Here is a 16614-nt window from a genome sequence, read left to right on the forward strand (position 1 = left end):
ATTTACGGGTGGTACTGTAGAAACCTCTTTCAAGACGTCAATAAAAAATCAAGAGGTTGCAGTGGTCTAAAGAAAAAAAATTAGACGCGTGAAGAATGGGAGAGAATTTTAAGGCGAGTTTCAGGTTTTTGGGTCTATGAGACGAGTGTTTGTGCGTAGGTCAAAGGAAGAACGGATGCTAGATCCATGTGTAGTCCCGAATGTGAAACACGGCGGAGAATCAACGATTTTTTAGTGGAACGGCGGCTAGAGACCTGATTTGAAAGGAGTTTGAAGAATGTCATAAAAATGTAGAATTAAAGAAAACACAGTTTATTTAGGCAAGCTCCTTATCGGTAGTAAATTTATCTTCCAGCGTGACAACGATTCCATTCATTTCTCTCGGAAAGAGTAAACGAAACGAAACGAATGTGCTGAAAATGAATTTTTTCTCTCCTTCTTTTTAGTAGTGAGGTGATTCATAACTTTGGGACCACACTAACGAGAAATCCCATCTATTATCGCGATAATGGACGTGTAGCCACGGCTTAATGCAATTAACAATTGGCGGCAGCCTCAATAATGGCGGAAATGTTTAAGTAGCTTTAGCACAACGCCTTCTGACGCCTGAATGTCAATAATGGCACAGTGTGCAGCACGAGAGATTCGCAGTCGCCTAAAACGCATGTCCGCTTTCTTCTGCCCGCGGATTCTTTGACGTTGGTTGAAACACCAGCAAATGCCGGATAGCGTGCGTGACAAAATTTTTTACGTAGGAAATGTGCGTGTCTACACTATTCTAAATCATGTGCATCGCAAAATATTTTGCCGAATGCTACGCAACACAAGACTTTATGTGAGATGTGGACCCGGCTTAAGATTAGTTATAGCTCAAAGTGCTAAATGTGAAAAGTTGTGAAATTTAACGTAATAATACATAAGAAAAACATTTTAGACCTACTTTTCGCTTAAATAACATTATAAATAATTTATTTTGGATTCAATATCATACCTACCAATTAAAAATGAAATATTTTTTTCCAAACTCATATTACTACATAAATATGCGTAAATATAAATATTTCAAAATAACTTTATCTTAAATTATATGTAATTAAGTTTTTTTTTCTTTCCAGTGATTCAAATATCTTTATCAATAAATTATTAATACTTATTTACAATATTCTTCTAATATCAATGGGTGCTCTTAGTAACAACCTTTGACATTTATTAAATTAGACAGGTCCGAATTTAATAGGATATATATTAAGGTAATTAACCTAAACATGCGCATTCTATTTTTCAATAATTTTATTAATTGAAATTGACATTCTACATTTAAGATAAAGTAAAATCAAAATTAAATCAGTCACTGGCTTCGTATTCTGGGTACTTAGAGGGTGTGACGTCTCTTGATGTCAGTACACTGCATTCCCCGTAAAGCCAAGTGTGACAGAGAAATAAAACAATACTAAGATTCCTTTAAAGGAATTGCTTTGTTACTACATATTGGTTCGTCTAAATTGCCTGTTTGTTCGGACTGAAGCGTCTTGTTAATTAATGATTTTGCCATTTGTTCTAAAGAGTTCTTTGCGGCAAACAACGATTTAATTACCTCGACAGCTCGAAAGCTTAAAGCTTTTTTGGTGGTGCTTTGGACTTAACAGGTAACTTATTTGTTTTCAATATATTAGTTAACGATTTGGACTTGTTGGCATCGTTCTCATTGTTTGATGGTTCACTCATTACGGAAGGATAGGAAGATCCCGATGATCCGTCATCATATGATACACGTCAGAGACGTTTTTGATGAGAGTTCTCTAGAGGTATCTCTGATAGTGTTAAAGATGTGAATACTGTTTCTGGTATTACCGATAGATCAAGGGATATATACCCAAAATCTTACTGACACCATAGAGGAGGTTGTCGCTTTTGGCCAACTTTTGAAAATACGATACCAAAATTAGTTTTTATAACTTCTTGTCATAATTAAGTCTCTAATACCGCTGCAACTAATCGTCCCAGTGGTATTTAAAAGAAAGACACACCGATTTATCCATTGGCTGTAATTCGTGCGTGCAGTTACTCAGAAGGCTTAGTAACGTGATTTTTAGAGATTCTGCAAGTTCAACAATATTTGTACCGTTTTTTGGAATAAAAAAAGCATATTGCTGATTGATTTTCTACTACGACACCAAACAATAAATGCTTATGGTTATTGCGAGACCTTTAAAAATTGCGCTGCGCAATGCAGATCAAGTACCGATGATTACTGTCAAAATGTGTAGTTCTTTTTTCACGATAATTCCCGAAGTCACATTACGAATAAAAAATTGGTCTGGTCCGTAAAAGCCCGAATCTCGTTCCTAGCGACTTTCGTCTCTTCTCATGCCTAAAATATTCTCTTTCGACAATTCAATCATGGTGACGAGCTGAAAGAACATGTTACCGTTTTGGTTGAACATACTGGCGGCAACCTTCTGTGAATAAGGCATTGAAAAACTTTTGCGACCCTATGACAAATGCCTACAGAATTTCGGAAGCTGCGTAAAAATTTAACAGTTTTCAGATTTTTGCACAATAAATATTTTCTCCATATCTGTACACATTTTTTTATATAACCAAACGGAATATTATTTTTGGATATATCTCGCATCAAAGGTGAAGCAAATGGAATCACGATTCTCTTGTTGTCGTCCATCAGTTTAAAGTAGAACTTTAGGATGCAGATAATCTTTTATAAAACTTCTTCACGAAGCTCTCGAATATTTGACAACTTTTAGAGATCGAAGAAAGTTTTTAACTAATTTTTGAATATCACATGACTTGGGCATAAAAGTTATTACATTAACACCACAGAGGGATTTTGATATTACTTGAGCTGCTTCGGCATATTTTTCAACTTGAACTAAAATACGATCCTTTCAAAGCAGCTATAGCAGTACTTATAACGGTTTCAAATTCAAGTTAATGCATGATATAGCAACATATTAAAAGACTTTGCAGTTTACCCACTTTTCTCAGTTATTTCCCTAACCATAACATACTCACTTCCGATCCGATGACAAGCTCCCGTCTCATGTTCAATGTGGAAAGTATTCCACACTCTTACCTCATCTGTTGGACGACAAGACAACAATCTCCCAGTAATTTTAAATTGCTACATAGACAAGAAAAGTTTTCAGCGATACCTACCTCACGATACAATGAATTAATTCCACAATCTGGGCATGATCGGAGAAGGTTCGGAAACCACTGAAGTCTAGTACAACTTAACACTTTTCATACACCAACGAATCGGTGTGGAATCTGAAGGGGTTAGCACACTTTCCGATTTCCAGTTCTAGCTCGATACAACCGCCATTCTCGTCCGCCTCGATTCAGTTACAATCGCGAAAGGTTCTGTGCGCAAAATGTTCAAAAATGTCAGCTACGATTTAGTCAGAGTGGCACTTTGTTCAGAAGAGAAAGATGAAGAACACCAGAGACATTCCATGAATAACAGAGGAAAATCCAGATTTTGGGCACATTCAATAAAATTGTTTATCTCTGTTTTTAATTAATTGTGTTTATTCTTTTACTTCATATACAATAAGTAAGGATAATATTTCAATCTGCAGTGTACCCTAGAAATTCAGTTCCTTCAAACCTTTTTCCAGATCATTTATTTGTAATCGGCGATTTGGTACTGATCATCATTCAGTACTGGATACTTCTTAACTTCTTCAATAAGCTTTTCTGGTTATATACCCGACGTTACAACCAATTTAGTAAAAAAACAAATATTGCAGATTCCAACAGACGCGTCCTGCAATCGTTAAACAAATAGATTGTACTATGTGATACATGATCAGAGTCGTATAAGAGATGAATCAGACACGTGTCTGGAAGGTGTGAACTACGCTGTTCAACCTTTAGTATCATTTCCATCTTAGACAGTCGTCCGACTGTGTGATCGTAATCGGATCGGAGGGATGCATGATGGGTGTGTTCCGACCTTTATTTTCCGGACACTCGGCCGACTTTATGATTGGAAGTTTGTATGATTCAAGTGCCCCAGCCTTAAGCCGGTACTGACTGTTTATCCAAAGTTTATCACTCATTATAAATAATTGTTGGATTGTTACTTTACTGTTCAATATTACTAAAAATGTTAACGAAAACAGTGATTTTAGTGTTATCTACCGTTTTCATTTTTTCTAAATGTGACAATATCTCAGTAAGTGTTAATCCTTATTATCCAGATCAAGAAAATTTAAATCTAACATCGATAGAAGAATTAAAAACTGCATTAACCAATAGAGGTCATCTGTATGTCGTCGAAATATCCAAACAGTACTGTCCGAAATTACCGAATAAAGTATTGGATGGTATAAGGTTAACTGATTTTCGAATGATAGAAGATGAAGTGAAAGAAATCGAAGCCGGTGCATTTGACGGATCTACAATAAATTCCATAAGTTTAGACGATAACCTAATCGAAGTGATACCCAAAAATATTTTCAACGATAAGGAATTATGGGATCTAACACTAACAAATAATTCAATTTCGAAAATTGAAGATGGCGCTTTCGAAAATTCGGAAATTTCATCGTTACGTCTCAGTATGAATAAATTGAAAGACATTGATCCCGAAGCTTTTAGAGATTCTAAGATAGAAAGAATGCTATTGAATGACAACTTTATTAGAGAAATTAGAAATGGTACGTTTCAACGGGTATTCGGATTGAACAGTATCGATTTGAGCAATAATTTAATCGAAACAATCGACGAGAATCTTTGTAAGGACGCAGATACTCTATCAGAATTGAATTTAGCGAATAACAGTATAACATCGATTCATACCAAAAGTTTTGAATTCTCTAATATAGGTCGATTATATTTACAAGATAATCATTTAGGTGAAATCAAAAAAGGTATTTTTAATAAATTACCTTTAACATTTCTGAATCTTTCGAATAACGATATCGTTTCGTTAGAAAATGATGCGTTTCAGGGGATGAAATTTATTAATACTCTCATTTTATCGCACAACAATTTTCCAGAATTGCATCCAGATTTCTTAATTATGGATAGTTATTCTCGTCATTTGAATTTGAATTTGTATTTGGAAAATAATAATATCAGTGTTATACGATCCGGGGCATTCAATCAATTATATTTACAATCTCTACATTTAGCAAATAATAAGATTCAAGTTTTGAAAAAAGGGGTATTCAGCAATAAAAGTATAAGTAGCATATATTTGAGTAAAAATCGTATAACAACCATTGAAGAAGGATGTTTCGAAGATTCAAACATTTTTTCGCTTACTTTGAGTGATAATTTATTAGAAGAACTTACTGCAGATATGTTCAAAAATTGTAACATCGACTATTTTTATTTTGACAATAATAAAATTAGTAAGATCGAAGACCATGTTTTTAGTGATATTAGAGACTTGAAAGAAATCGATCTTCATAATAATAAAATTAAAAAGATTCAAAAAGAATTATTCAGTAATTTACAAAAATTAGTACTTCTTAATTTGAATAATAATAGTATATCTTCTATAGAACTTGATAGTTTTGCGGGATCAAACATTCTTACTATTTATTTAAAAGATAACCATTTAACTCATATTAGTCAAGGTATTTTCAATAGCCTACCATTTGTTGAAATAAATCTTGAACGAAATCGTATTTCTAGCGTCGAAAATGGTTCTTTTGATATACCAAAACTACGCGAATTGTTATTAGGGGGTAATAAACTCGGCAACTTGTCTCGAACATCTCTAGGTGATATCAATAACGATCAATTAGATTTAAGTTTAGACGATAACGGTATTTATAATATCGAACCGGGCACGTTTGAAATTACAAAAGTAAAATCGTTGAATCTTAAAAATAATACTTTGAAAAATATTAAAAAAGGTATGTTCGAAAACGCCGTAATAGGATTTTTGGTATTATCCAGTAATGAAATATCCGAAGTGGAACCTCAGGCATTCGAACATGTTGAAGATTTAGTTTTCGTTGATATGAGTCGTAATAATTTTGTCCCAAAAGTTCATGACGATTTCATAAACTTCAATTTTTATATTAAACCTAAAGCTGGTCTAGCTAATTATACCAGTGAAAATTTACAAACTCTCATTTCGGCTTCTTATTATAGCGGGTACAGAGATTAAATTGTTACTATTAATTATTTATTTGTTATTATAATATGATGACTTAATAAACGATATTTGTAATATACATTTGATTTTAATACTCTTATATTAACCTCACCTGTTTGTAACTCTCCTTTGGACTAAGAGCAAGTGGCTTTCGGGGATTCCAACCTTAGATCTCCACAGATAGATCTCAATAAATTGTTCATTTTGATATAGGCATACGAACCTTTACGGAGCCTAGCTGCTGAGATATAGGATTTTAAAATTTAGAGTCAAAATCTAAAATTTGCTATAAATCAGAAACACCTTTAATTTTTTTTTTTAATTTTGTGACCGATATGTTCCTTAATAAAGTAATATTTTGACATGAACAAACTTTGGAAAAATTTACCAGTGGTGTACTGTCAGGGTTAATTGTCATTTTTATCCCCCTACTTTTTACGCCACTGGAGCAAATAAGAGGTGGGAACCTTGTTGAAAAATTAAGTCCGGTTCTGCTTAGCCGATTTTTAAATACTAGATGTTGTTTAAAAAAACTTTTGTTCAGCAATACCAAATATATAAATCCCAAGCGATTTAATTAGCAACGTGAATACTAGAGGGCGTTATTTCAAATATTTTAGATACAGTAATTTTTCTTAAAAAATGAAATAGAAGCATAAACGTTTTTAATAGGTCTTCTAAAAGTAACTAAGTCATACATCCATTAGGCTGATAAAGTAAGTTTTGTTAAAGTGTCTTTTATTTAATTATATTGTTATATTTGTTTGCCAGTGAATCAAAGCAGAAAATATAAGTAAAAACCTACATTTTCGTCAAACAAAGAATACACGACGATATTGGAACACTTTTTGTGGATTCTGTGGACAGATGAGGCTACTTTTCATGGTAATGGTAGAGTAAATCGCTATTGAAATAACTAGTCAGCTTCGGATTCGAGAAGTGACAGTTCACGCTCAAAAAAATTATCATCGAGACAACATGGACGTTTTGATGACTTTACACCTGACAGAGTTGATGATGAAATTCAGCTGGCGCAGTGCTTTGCGTATTCACAAAAATTTTTGTCAGATAATGTTGATTAACAATCCATTGAAGCCGATTGAGGTCGATCGTCACTTTATGTTGATTGAAAATTTCTGATTTCTATTGACGCCGATTAAAGTCGTATCACATCAATTTTCATACATTTTGGTGTATTCGCGTTTAGTTTTATTTCGAACCAGGCCACTGGCAGGCGGAACTTGTCCGGGTTGCATATGATCGATACGTTATATACCCGATCTAGACTTTCAAGAAGCTCTTCCTAGAGGCTCTCGATATAAGTCTCGACGAACGGAAGCAACAGGTGTGCTAACCATCTATGTATGTATGAATTTGGAGTCTCGTATACACTGTGATCCAAAGGATCTATTGTGGCCCCCTTTCTTGCTGGAGAACCCAGTGTTTATATCTGATCCATCAATACTACTTCTTTTAAAAAGTCTAGAATGTGAGATGGCTTTAATTACTAGAAACCTTCGTCTTCTATTTCATATTTACCCAGGTGTAGTGCTCTGGAGTTCCTTAGTGTTTCATACTACGAGAGGCTATGGATAGAAATTTCGTCCTCTATGCAACAAAATCTGCACGCCGCAATATCTGCTAGGTCTAGCGTCTTCAGGTGTTTGTTGAGGCGACAGAGCCCCGATAGAACTCTTGTTAGTATTCGTAGATTATTCTTACTTACGTTGCTACATTCAGCAGATTTACACTGGTTATAGTTTCCCAGAAGAGTCTTTGCCTATCTCGGCCCCTGTAGGTTATCCTAATAATTGGTTTTGCTCCTATCTATCTTCATATATCACAGAAGAATTCAGGTCCCATTAAGGGGTTGTTTGCCTCCGCTTTAGCAAACTTATCAGCTATTTCGTTTCCCTTCGCTCCGGTGTGTCCCGAAATCCATTATGGGGTAATTTTAATTTTCTTACCTAGCTCGTTTAATTTTACTAGGCAATCCCAAACAAGTTTGGATTTTATGATATTGGAGCCATTCATATTGATATATTATACTTTCATGCCGTAGCGTTCTTTGACGCGTGCTTAAAAAACCGCCACGGATAGGAGCGGAGACGAGAGAAGGTGAGCACTTAGTCACACTCTCGCACTCGTGGAGCCTCGTAGAGAGTATATGGATCAGCCAATAGATCAGATACGTTTGCGGAAAACATGCTTCTTGAAAATATTTAGGAAGATATGTTTGATAAGGAGGTTAATATATTTTCAAATAATTGTATCAATGTGTAATAAATCCGTAATAAATAATTATATCTAGTGGAGTTCAAAGAACTTGTTGAAAAGTAAAAAATATGTACATATATTAATAGAAGTGAATATTAATTTTTTTTAAATTAAATATACCGAAGATATATAATCATGAAAGCGTACAAGTGTATCAATGCTTAAAATATGCCGACCATGAAGCGTAAAAAAGAGATATAGTTACTTTTTGAAAGCAGTCTTGTCTTTTACCAATTTAAAAAAATAAGAATAAAAGAAATACGAGTAAGTCATATTTTTGCTAAATCATTAGTTATAATTAATTGAAACTTTCGTCTTGAAAGTATTACCAACATTTCCAACTTACTTCCATTTTGCCAGGGTAAATTTCGATAATATTACGTGCTTTCCTTATTTTTTGGGATTCTGATCAAATCTGATGTTATCGTTTTTATAGAGACATTGAAGGGCTCTATAAGTGCGGGGTCGTGGACGAGAATCTACATCGTCTACGTTCAGCTACTCCACTGCCTCTAAATCCCTCAACTGCACCAAAAGATATTGACAAATTTATCGAGCCAATCTCAGATTTTGGTTTTGGTATATTCTTTCAGGAATTTCAGTTAGGAATTTCACTGAAATAAATATTTCCACAGTTGTCCGAGAGAAGTTGTTGGATTTGATCATTTCTAGGGCAAAAGCTTATTGTGAAAACTTGGATAACGCTAGTTTAGAGTACATCTGTTGCCGAAGTAATTTTAGCTCTAGATAAGGTATTCTCACTAAATATAATTAGAAGATTTTCATCAGCTCTTGATTAATATATGTAGATATAAAAGGGATACAAACATGAAGGTAAACTTCACTCAAAAATGAATCGTTGGGACCCAAAAAACTTCTCTGATTTGTAGACTTTGAAAAAGACGTATCAGACAAATGCTCTATAGCACTCCATATTTTTTAATTGTAGCAGAAGTTCTACAAGTTCAATATAATTTTCATATTTGAGATGAAAACTATCCAAGCCTTTAGTTCTAACTCAGTCATAATATTTCTAAATCTGGTATCTTTCGTTTTCTAAATTCTAAATACCGGCTTGAGTATTTTTCATAGTGAGCTGAAGCAATGTGTGGCAAATGTAAGAAAAGCAATCCTCGTCTTTATTTAGTGATTTAATAAACTGTTTTATGATGCCCAGTTTTGTATGTATTGATGGAAGTATAATTTTTCACTAGCTACTAATGAATTCTTGACTAAATTTTTTTACGGGTTTCTTTGTTGACCGAGAATAATATCAAAAATTTTTAAATAAATACAAATTTGTCACTACAACCAATCAAACCTTCATCGATAGGTTGGGCGTTGATGATATGGTACAGGGACGAAAACGTAGAATTCACTGAGTTCATTGAATCAGGAGGCGCTCTTCTCATTTTTGAAACTTTCGACGATCTACATGTGAGAAACAAAGATTCGGCTACGTGTGAAACTGGCCTAACACAGCGATGGCGGTACCAGACATTTCACAATTATTAAGAGGGTGGCTACTCAAATTTTAACATATTGGAACACTGATGGGAATATGTCAAATGTGACATTGCCATCATAAAGTTTGAGTTGTTTACAGATACTTTCATCTTGGTCAAAAAATGGAATTAAATTTTACAAACATTTCCGTGAGACGAATTAAACCAACAGCAGTGTGCCGATCAAGTAGCTTCGACTTGTGGTGATGAAACACCATCTCGAGCTACCGTGTTTCGCTGGTTTTCTGAATTCAATCGTGGTCTTCGTTACAGAATAAATTTGGTGGCAATCGTTTAAAATCGGCTGTTGTGCCAAAAAACATCGATACTGTGCCTAAACTGATATTGCAAAATCGTCATGTGACATACCATGAGATTGAGGCATACTTGGGCATTAGTTTCACTCGCTTACATTCAATATTTCATGAACATCTGACTGTCAAAAAGATTTGTTCACGTTGGATACCGCATGCATTGACAATCGCTCAGAAAAAAGACTGATACAAATATATTATGAAAAATACAAATCCAACCAATTCGCTCACGAAGCACTTCGAAGCAAATGGTCGCTTTTTTATTTGGAATAACTGAACATGTCGCCACCGTTCCATTAGAGCAACGTTGAACGGTCAATTCTGAATGGTACACCAGCATTTGTTTACCAGAATTGTTCGAAAAAATCAGGAGAACCAATCTCATATATAAGCTCAAACCAAAACGTTTTTGAACAGTCGAAATATCGATCGCCGTACAGACTTTGTTTGGTACTTAATGATTTTGTGGTGACCATGTGTGACCTTGCATTAAAAAATACCTAATACAGGTAAACATTACTCCGAATAAATTCGCTCAATAAAACGATAATTTATCCATACCTAACTGACCGATACCTGATCCAGGAAATTTCAAGTAACCTTCTTAATGTCCAAATTATTCCTTCAAAATACCTGAATTTGTAAAAACCAAAAACCTCTACAAGATCTTTGTTCCATACATGAACTCAGACGAGGCGTTTGGAATCGTGGAGAAATTTATTCTGTCTCGAGACCGCGAAGCGATCAGATCTCAAATGCCGAGATCTCAGTGAAACTGCGCCGTTTCCGGAGACTTAGCTTGCGCGACATAGTTTGATCTATCGATGTATATATATATATATATATATATATATATATATATATATATATATATATATATATATATATATATATTTACATAGTTTTGTTGATATATTATAATAGTGTATTTTTTTCTACACCTGAAGAAGAGGTTGATGCGCTCAAATCACATGTTTTGGAGGTACCTCAATCGGAATGGTCCAATTGGTTCAAACGCTTCCCAAGGTGTATTGATCTTAATGGAAAATATTTTTGGAAACAATGAAGCCATATCCAATTATAAATATTTGTTTTTATTTGCCTTTTTCAAAACTTAAATAGTAACCCTCAAAATGGAAACGTGTGACGGCAAATCCAGTGCTGTGTGTATGACTGTTACTGCCATAACAGTATAGCCTGGAGCGTGGTAAAAAAAATTTAGTTATCAGATTTCCACGTGCGAACCTATTAACCTTAAGGATGACAAAAATTCATTTAACATTAAGTTTGTATATATAAAAAATCACCCTATAATTTCATAGAATTCGTTTTGTGGGCGTTAAATCTTATCCATTAAGTAAATATATAGTACGCTGAGTTAATAGCAGATAATGATTTAATAACACTTTCGTTCGAAATCGTATTGGTATATATCTTGTTTGTTGAATTATTAACTCGAGCGAGAAGCCGATAAATTTAATGTGCGAAAACGCAATTATGCATGATTTATTTGATATCCGGATCAAATGATTGAATACTCAAATACGAATGGCAATACTCACTTTGAATATCAATTGTATTCGTTATAAATCAGGTGACGTATCGTATATATGAAATTCTGCAAATAACAACCGCACCTTATGTCTCTTTTAGTTACCTAAATTAGAAATTACGAGTCCCGTGTCATTTCAATTGAAACAATTTTGAAATTTTTGTCGAGTAACATTTTCGTAGTTATCGGATAGCGTTAATGTAATCATTTGTTCTGCACAATCTAAATGAAACATCTCAAGAAGAATTCATCACTTCAATCAGTTTTCTTTCACAGTTTGTCTCAATTCCTCTGGTTTCAACTAGAAAAATTAATGTACCACTTTTAAGATTTCCAGTATATTAATTAATATTAACTCTTCATTTCTTCTTCTTCTTCTTTCCGTTGTTTTAAGACTTGTAAGTCTTGTTTTTTCTACTCTTCAATGTCTTGAGAAGTAGATGTCCATTTAGCCCATCGATCTTCCATCATTCTGTCGACGTGGTCTCTCTGATATCGTCGTCTCGATCTCGTGAAACGTACTGAATTTGCAGATCTTCTCTTATAGTTTTGCTTCTTATTTGATCCCTAAGGATCACTCCTTCAATAGTTCTCAATGTTTTCATCTCTGCTGCCCTCATCATGTTCTTCGTTTTTGTTGTGTTTGCTGTAGTTCCAATGTTTACCCCAAAAATTTTATTTTTCACTTTTTAATAAAGTGAATCAATAAATTTCTTCAATTCTGGGTAGAGTAGTAAATCATATATTTTAAAACGCTATAATGTCGATCGTACTTTCAATAACATCATTTTACTTATGGACCGTTCAGTCATATCAAGGTTCTATATATGAATGTGGCTAACATAATGTCAGAAAGATTGTTATCTTTGATTATACATCTTAACAATCATATAGTACCACTATGAATTGCGTATTTTCTCTAGTCGTGTATTTACAATCGATTCTATTAAATGTTAATGGCATACTATTTGATTTATTTCTGTTGTATATGTCTTGTTTACATTTTTAGAATTACATGATTAAAAACTATAAAATTTGTCATCGTGTCAACTAGGAATGTTATTCATTAAGGGGTGTAACGATATGCAAATGCTCAATGTTGAATTTGAAAACGAGACATTTTGAAAATTTAAGTCTATTTCTGGTTTCTTTCAATGGTAACTGATACTCCGACCTGTATCGTTTGTAACAACACGGTTGAACAGTGGAATGACTTTTTAAAGTTTCCACATCTTTTTGTCCAACGAGTTTCCAATTTTTTCAAACTACTCAAAAAATAATCATTCGGAAGTTCCCTAAAATACGCGAAATCGGAAGGAGTCACATCAAGTGATTATGTGAATCTGTGGTTTATAGCCTCTGTTTAGTTCAAAAAACGTATACAAAACATAAAATTAAACTCGCGCGTGCCAAATCTCTAGTAGCAGCGTAGTCCCGCTAAGATCTAGGCGTTCGCCTCGCTTCCCGTCCCGAGGAAGATGGCCCTAAACAGTTCGATCCAACGTCTTACCTGATTTCGCTAAGTAATAAATCGGAGGGGGCTTCATGAAATAATGTGCATGGTAGAAGGACATCGATATGTTGGTTTCTCTAAAACGTGCTACCCGATATGTCCGAGGGTTTGAAGTTAATTGCATGCTTTTAGAACATTAAAAAGGTTATACAAGAAAAGTGACTTTCCTGGGTTAAGTATCAGCCAGTCAGGGGTCGAATGTTGTTCGGAAAAATGTTGTAAATGAAAAGTTTTGGATATTATATATTTTTGAATGCAAGGGTACATAGCGTGGTCGCCGCAAATCGTAACGCAGCTGATTTTTCTGCGGATAATGATAGTGGACGAATGGTCATCGTCTGTTGGTGAAGTTGAGGGATAGGAAGTTAGTACAAATGACAAAGGTGCTTAATATTATGACCCGATCCGGGTGTGTTAAGATTCTTTAAATTTTTTTCGGTCTTCTTGCAGTAGTTCCCCAAAGTATACACCCCATACATTTTATTATCTTGACGTAGTGACCCTAGCAATTTTAAATTTCCTGTGCTTTTCCTCCAACCAAGATATAATATATTTTTCCCACTATTTATACGTGATGTTTCTCTTGACTTTTTCTGGGGATGCTTTAATCTTCATCTTTATTTGTTGTTTAAATTTAAATTTTAATGAAAATATAATTAATTAAAAATACATCATTATTGCATATTTACAACCACTTCTAAATATTGTCAAATATATTATCATGAAAGATAATTTAAAAAATTAATTGGATGTATTTTGGTTTTGACCTGGCATTCATCCATACACAAACAAAGTTACGTAAAGTTTTTGTTAAAAGTATCCCTTGTAGGTAGCCATTTTCTAGATTCATCGTACACAGTTATTACTTTCGTTTATCGAGTTTTGTAATCACATTTTGCCTAGGTAACAATAATAAATATCATTTACAAGTCACAACTCTCCTCACGTGTTATGAGAAGCTCGACGGTCGAATTCATTGTGCATGTTCTGTCTCACCAAGGATTATCGTGCCTCGCTAGACAGACCCGACTTAAGTCAGTTTATAAGCAAACGTTGTTATGGTGATACGATTCTATTTTATTTTCCGTGTTTGAACTACGTTTGCATGTGAGACGTTGCGGCGGTAGTGATTTTTGGGCTGACCGGAAATCTTCGTGTGGACCTTTTTTTATGCCTATTGTTGGTGTTAGTGCGTTGTGATGCTAATGGTGAAAAATAATTACAAGGCATCTTGATAATTACGTGATAAGTATGAGAGGATTTTGTTTGTTTTTGTTTTTTGTTCATTTTGTTGGTAGATGGCTCAAAAATGTGATAATTAATAATTTTAATTTTAATATCGAAACCTAAAATATCTGAGGTTACTTATTGAAAAGGTAGCTGTGGAAAATTCACAATTATTCAATTCACCTACGGAATTCCAGTCGAATAGAAATTCTTTGAAGAAAATATACAGTGCGTCGCATTTAAGATAAAAACACCTCCATTGTTTCCTATTCCTATTCATTTACAATCTAGAATAATTATTATAAAAATTAAATGATGTGAATACAATTCAGTTGGTATGCTAGACGCGTTTCCAGTGATTTATCTTTTACAATAAGTAGATCAATCAGTTTTGTATATTGGGAAAACAGTAACACTCGTTAAACCTATTAATTAGGTCGTACGGTTCATGTGGTTTAAGTCTACTCTGGGTTACTGGTTGTTCCATGAGGTTAGATGTCAATGTATTTGAATTTTAATATTGAGACTAGCTGCTGATTCTCACACTGGTATATCGTATGTCCAAATGGGATTGCTTTCTAGATCAGTACCTTTTAAAAGGAGTGGGATTGATGGATCAGCTGTAAACACTGGGTTCTCGAGTAACGAAGCAAGAAAGGGGGACACATAGATACTTTAAGAAGCAGTATATTCGAGACCCCAAATCTATACGTACATACATAGATTAGTATCTTATACATATAACAGAACAATATAAATCTCTTAGTTTCAATCCCAATTGTTTTCCCTAGTTAAAGTTGTCTTTTCTCCAGGTTAGGGAGCTAACATAGGTGCAAGCCCATATGTTTGATTTTGTTTGCGATGTGGTCGAGTTTGATTATTTACAGTGACTTCTCGATATTTTCCTTTATGGTTGGTGAAGGTTGATTAAACAGACTTCAATTCATTTGCTTTATTTCTCCATTTGTTTAACTAATTTTCTCTCTTATTGAGGTGGAGCTGAAGTGTGTTTGATGCGACGATAAGATCTATGTGTGATGCTAATATGGTGATGTCGTATGTAAATGTGGCTGGTAATACGTCATTGCCATTTGGTAGATCAAACTTGAAGAGTTGCTAAAGTAGCGCCCCCAGAACACTGCTTCGAGCAACACCACAGAGTTTATTTTGATCGGTGATTTTTGGTCATCAAGGCATCTAACTAAAAAATAACTATCTTTGAGGTATAAGTGAAGGATTTGGGAATAATTGATAGGTAAGGATCTTCTGATTCTAAATCAAAAGCCTTCATGCTAAACCTTGTCAAGTGCCTGCATGATATCTAGGAAAGATTATATTTTCTAAATCTTTATTTTTCATTTATTTCTTAGTTACCAAATGATCTCGATTGTTGTTTGCTCAAGTCTAGATCCAAATTGATGATTTGATAGGATATTCCTTCGGTTAATGATTGGTTGTATTTTTTTGAGTTTTTCTAACTTGCTCATTTTAGGAAGAAAACTTTATGAAAAATTCGTATACTTTCTCGCTTTTCATGTTAACTACTAGTAAATGACAAGACTTTTTTCAACAATTGTTCAAAAATTTATTCATGTGAAGTGATTATAGTAAAATTAACACAATTGAGGGTTTTTGAATTTACTCTGTTGTGTTGTTCCCTCTAACAAGACGTCTAAGCTGCCGCCTTGTAGTTTCGTTACTCACACTAATTCGAACTGCGAAATTAGGGACATAATTTTTCAGAAAAACTGATGTTGATATTACAACGTTACTTTCCCGAACTATTAACCAAAGTCCAGCTATAATCTGCTGGGGCGTACACTGCTAAAAAATATTTATAAGTATAATCTAAACGTCAGTAGAAATGAAAAATCTAATTTTCATTGTGAAATTATCAACAACGAAGTAAACCTGTACATAATTCGTTGGTGTATAAAAATTCCAAATTCTTCATCCAGTTTTTATATAGTCGCTATGTGAATAATTTTCACACGTGACCTTGTAGTTGTCAAATTATTGTATCAAATGTAAATTTTACATCTGGTTTTTGGAATTTTTGACATAATACTTACACCATTCCGAGAATAGAT

At 34.0% G+C, this 16614-nt stretch overlaps 2 protein-coding genes across 3 annotated transcripts in view; both read left to right on the top strand.

Annotated features, from left to right (window-relative positions):
• Positions 1–16614, top strand: part of LOC130442393 (unconventional myosin-XVIIIa) — a 185739-nt gene that overhangs the window by 65292 nt on the left and 103833 nt on the right. The window contains exon 1 of one of the 2 annotated variants that reach the window (XM_056776461.1): positions 14273–14546. The exons of the other annotated variant lie outside the window; for it this stretch is intronic. The gene's annotated coding sequence lies outside the window, so the exon portion shown is untranslated. Of the gene's footprint in view, positions 1–14272; positions 14547–16614 lie in introns of those variants that run through there. 2 annotated transcript variants of the gene reach the window in all.
• Positions 4075–6215, top strand: LOC130442394 (protein artichoke-like). The gene has a single exon (XM_056776471.1). The coding sequence runs from the start codon at positions 4130–4132 to the stop codon at positions 6146–6148; it is 2019 nt and encodes a 672-aa protein (XP_056632449.1). The 5' UTR covers positions 4075–4129; the 3' UTR covers positions 6149–6215.

This window comes from Diorhabda sublineata, chromosome 4, assembly GCF_026230105.1.
Source record: "Diorhabda sublineata isolate icDioSubl1.1 chromosome 4, icDioSubl1.1, whole genome shotgun sequence".
Taxonomy (NCBI): Eukaryota; Metazoa; Arthropoda; class Insecta; order Coleoptera; family Chrysomelidae; genus Diorhabda; species Diorhabda sublineata.

Coding starts and splice junctions, on each gene's coding strand:
- LOC130442394 (XM_056776471.1), top strand. CDS start 4,130: ATGTTAACGAAAACAGTGATTTTAGTGTTATCTACCGTTTTCATTTTT.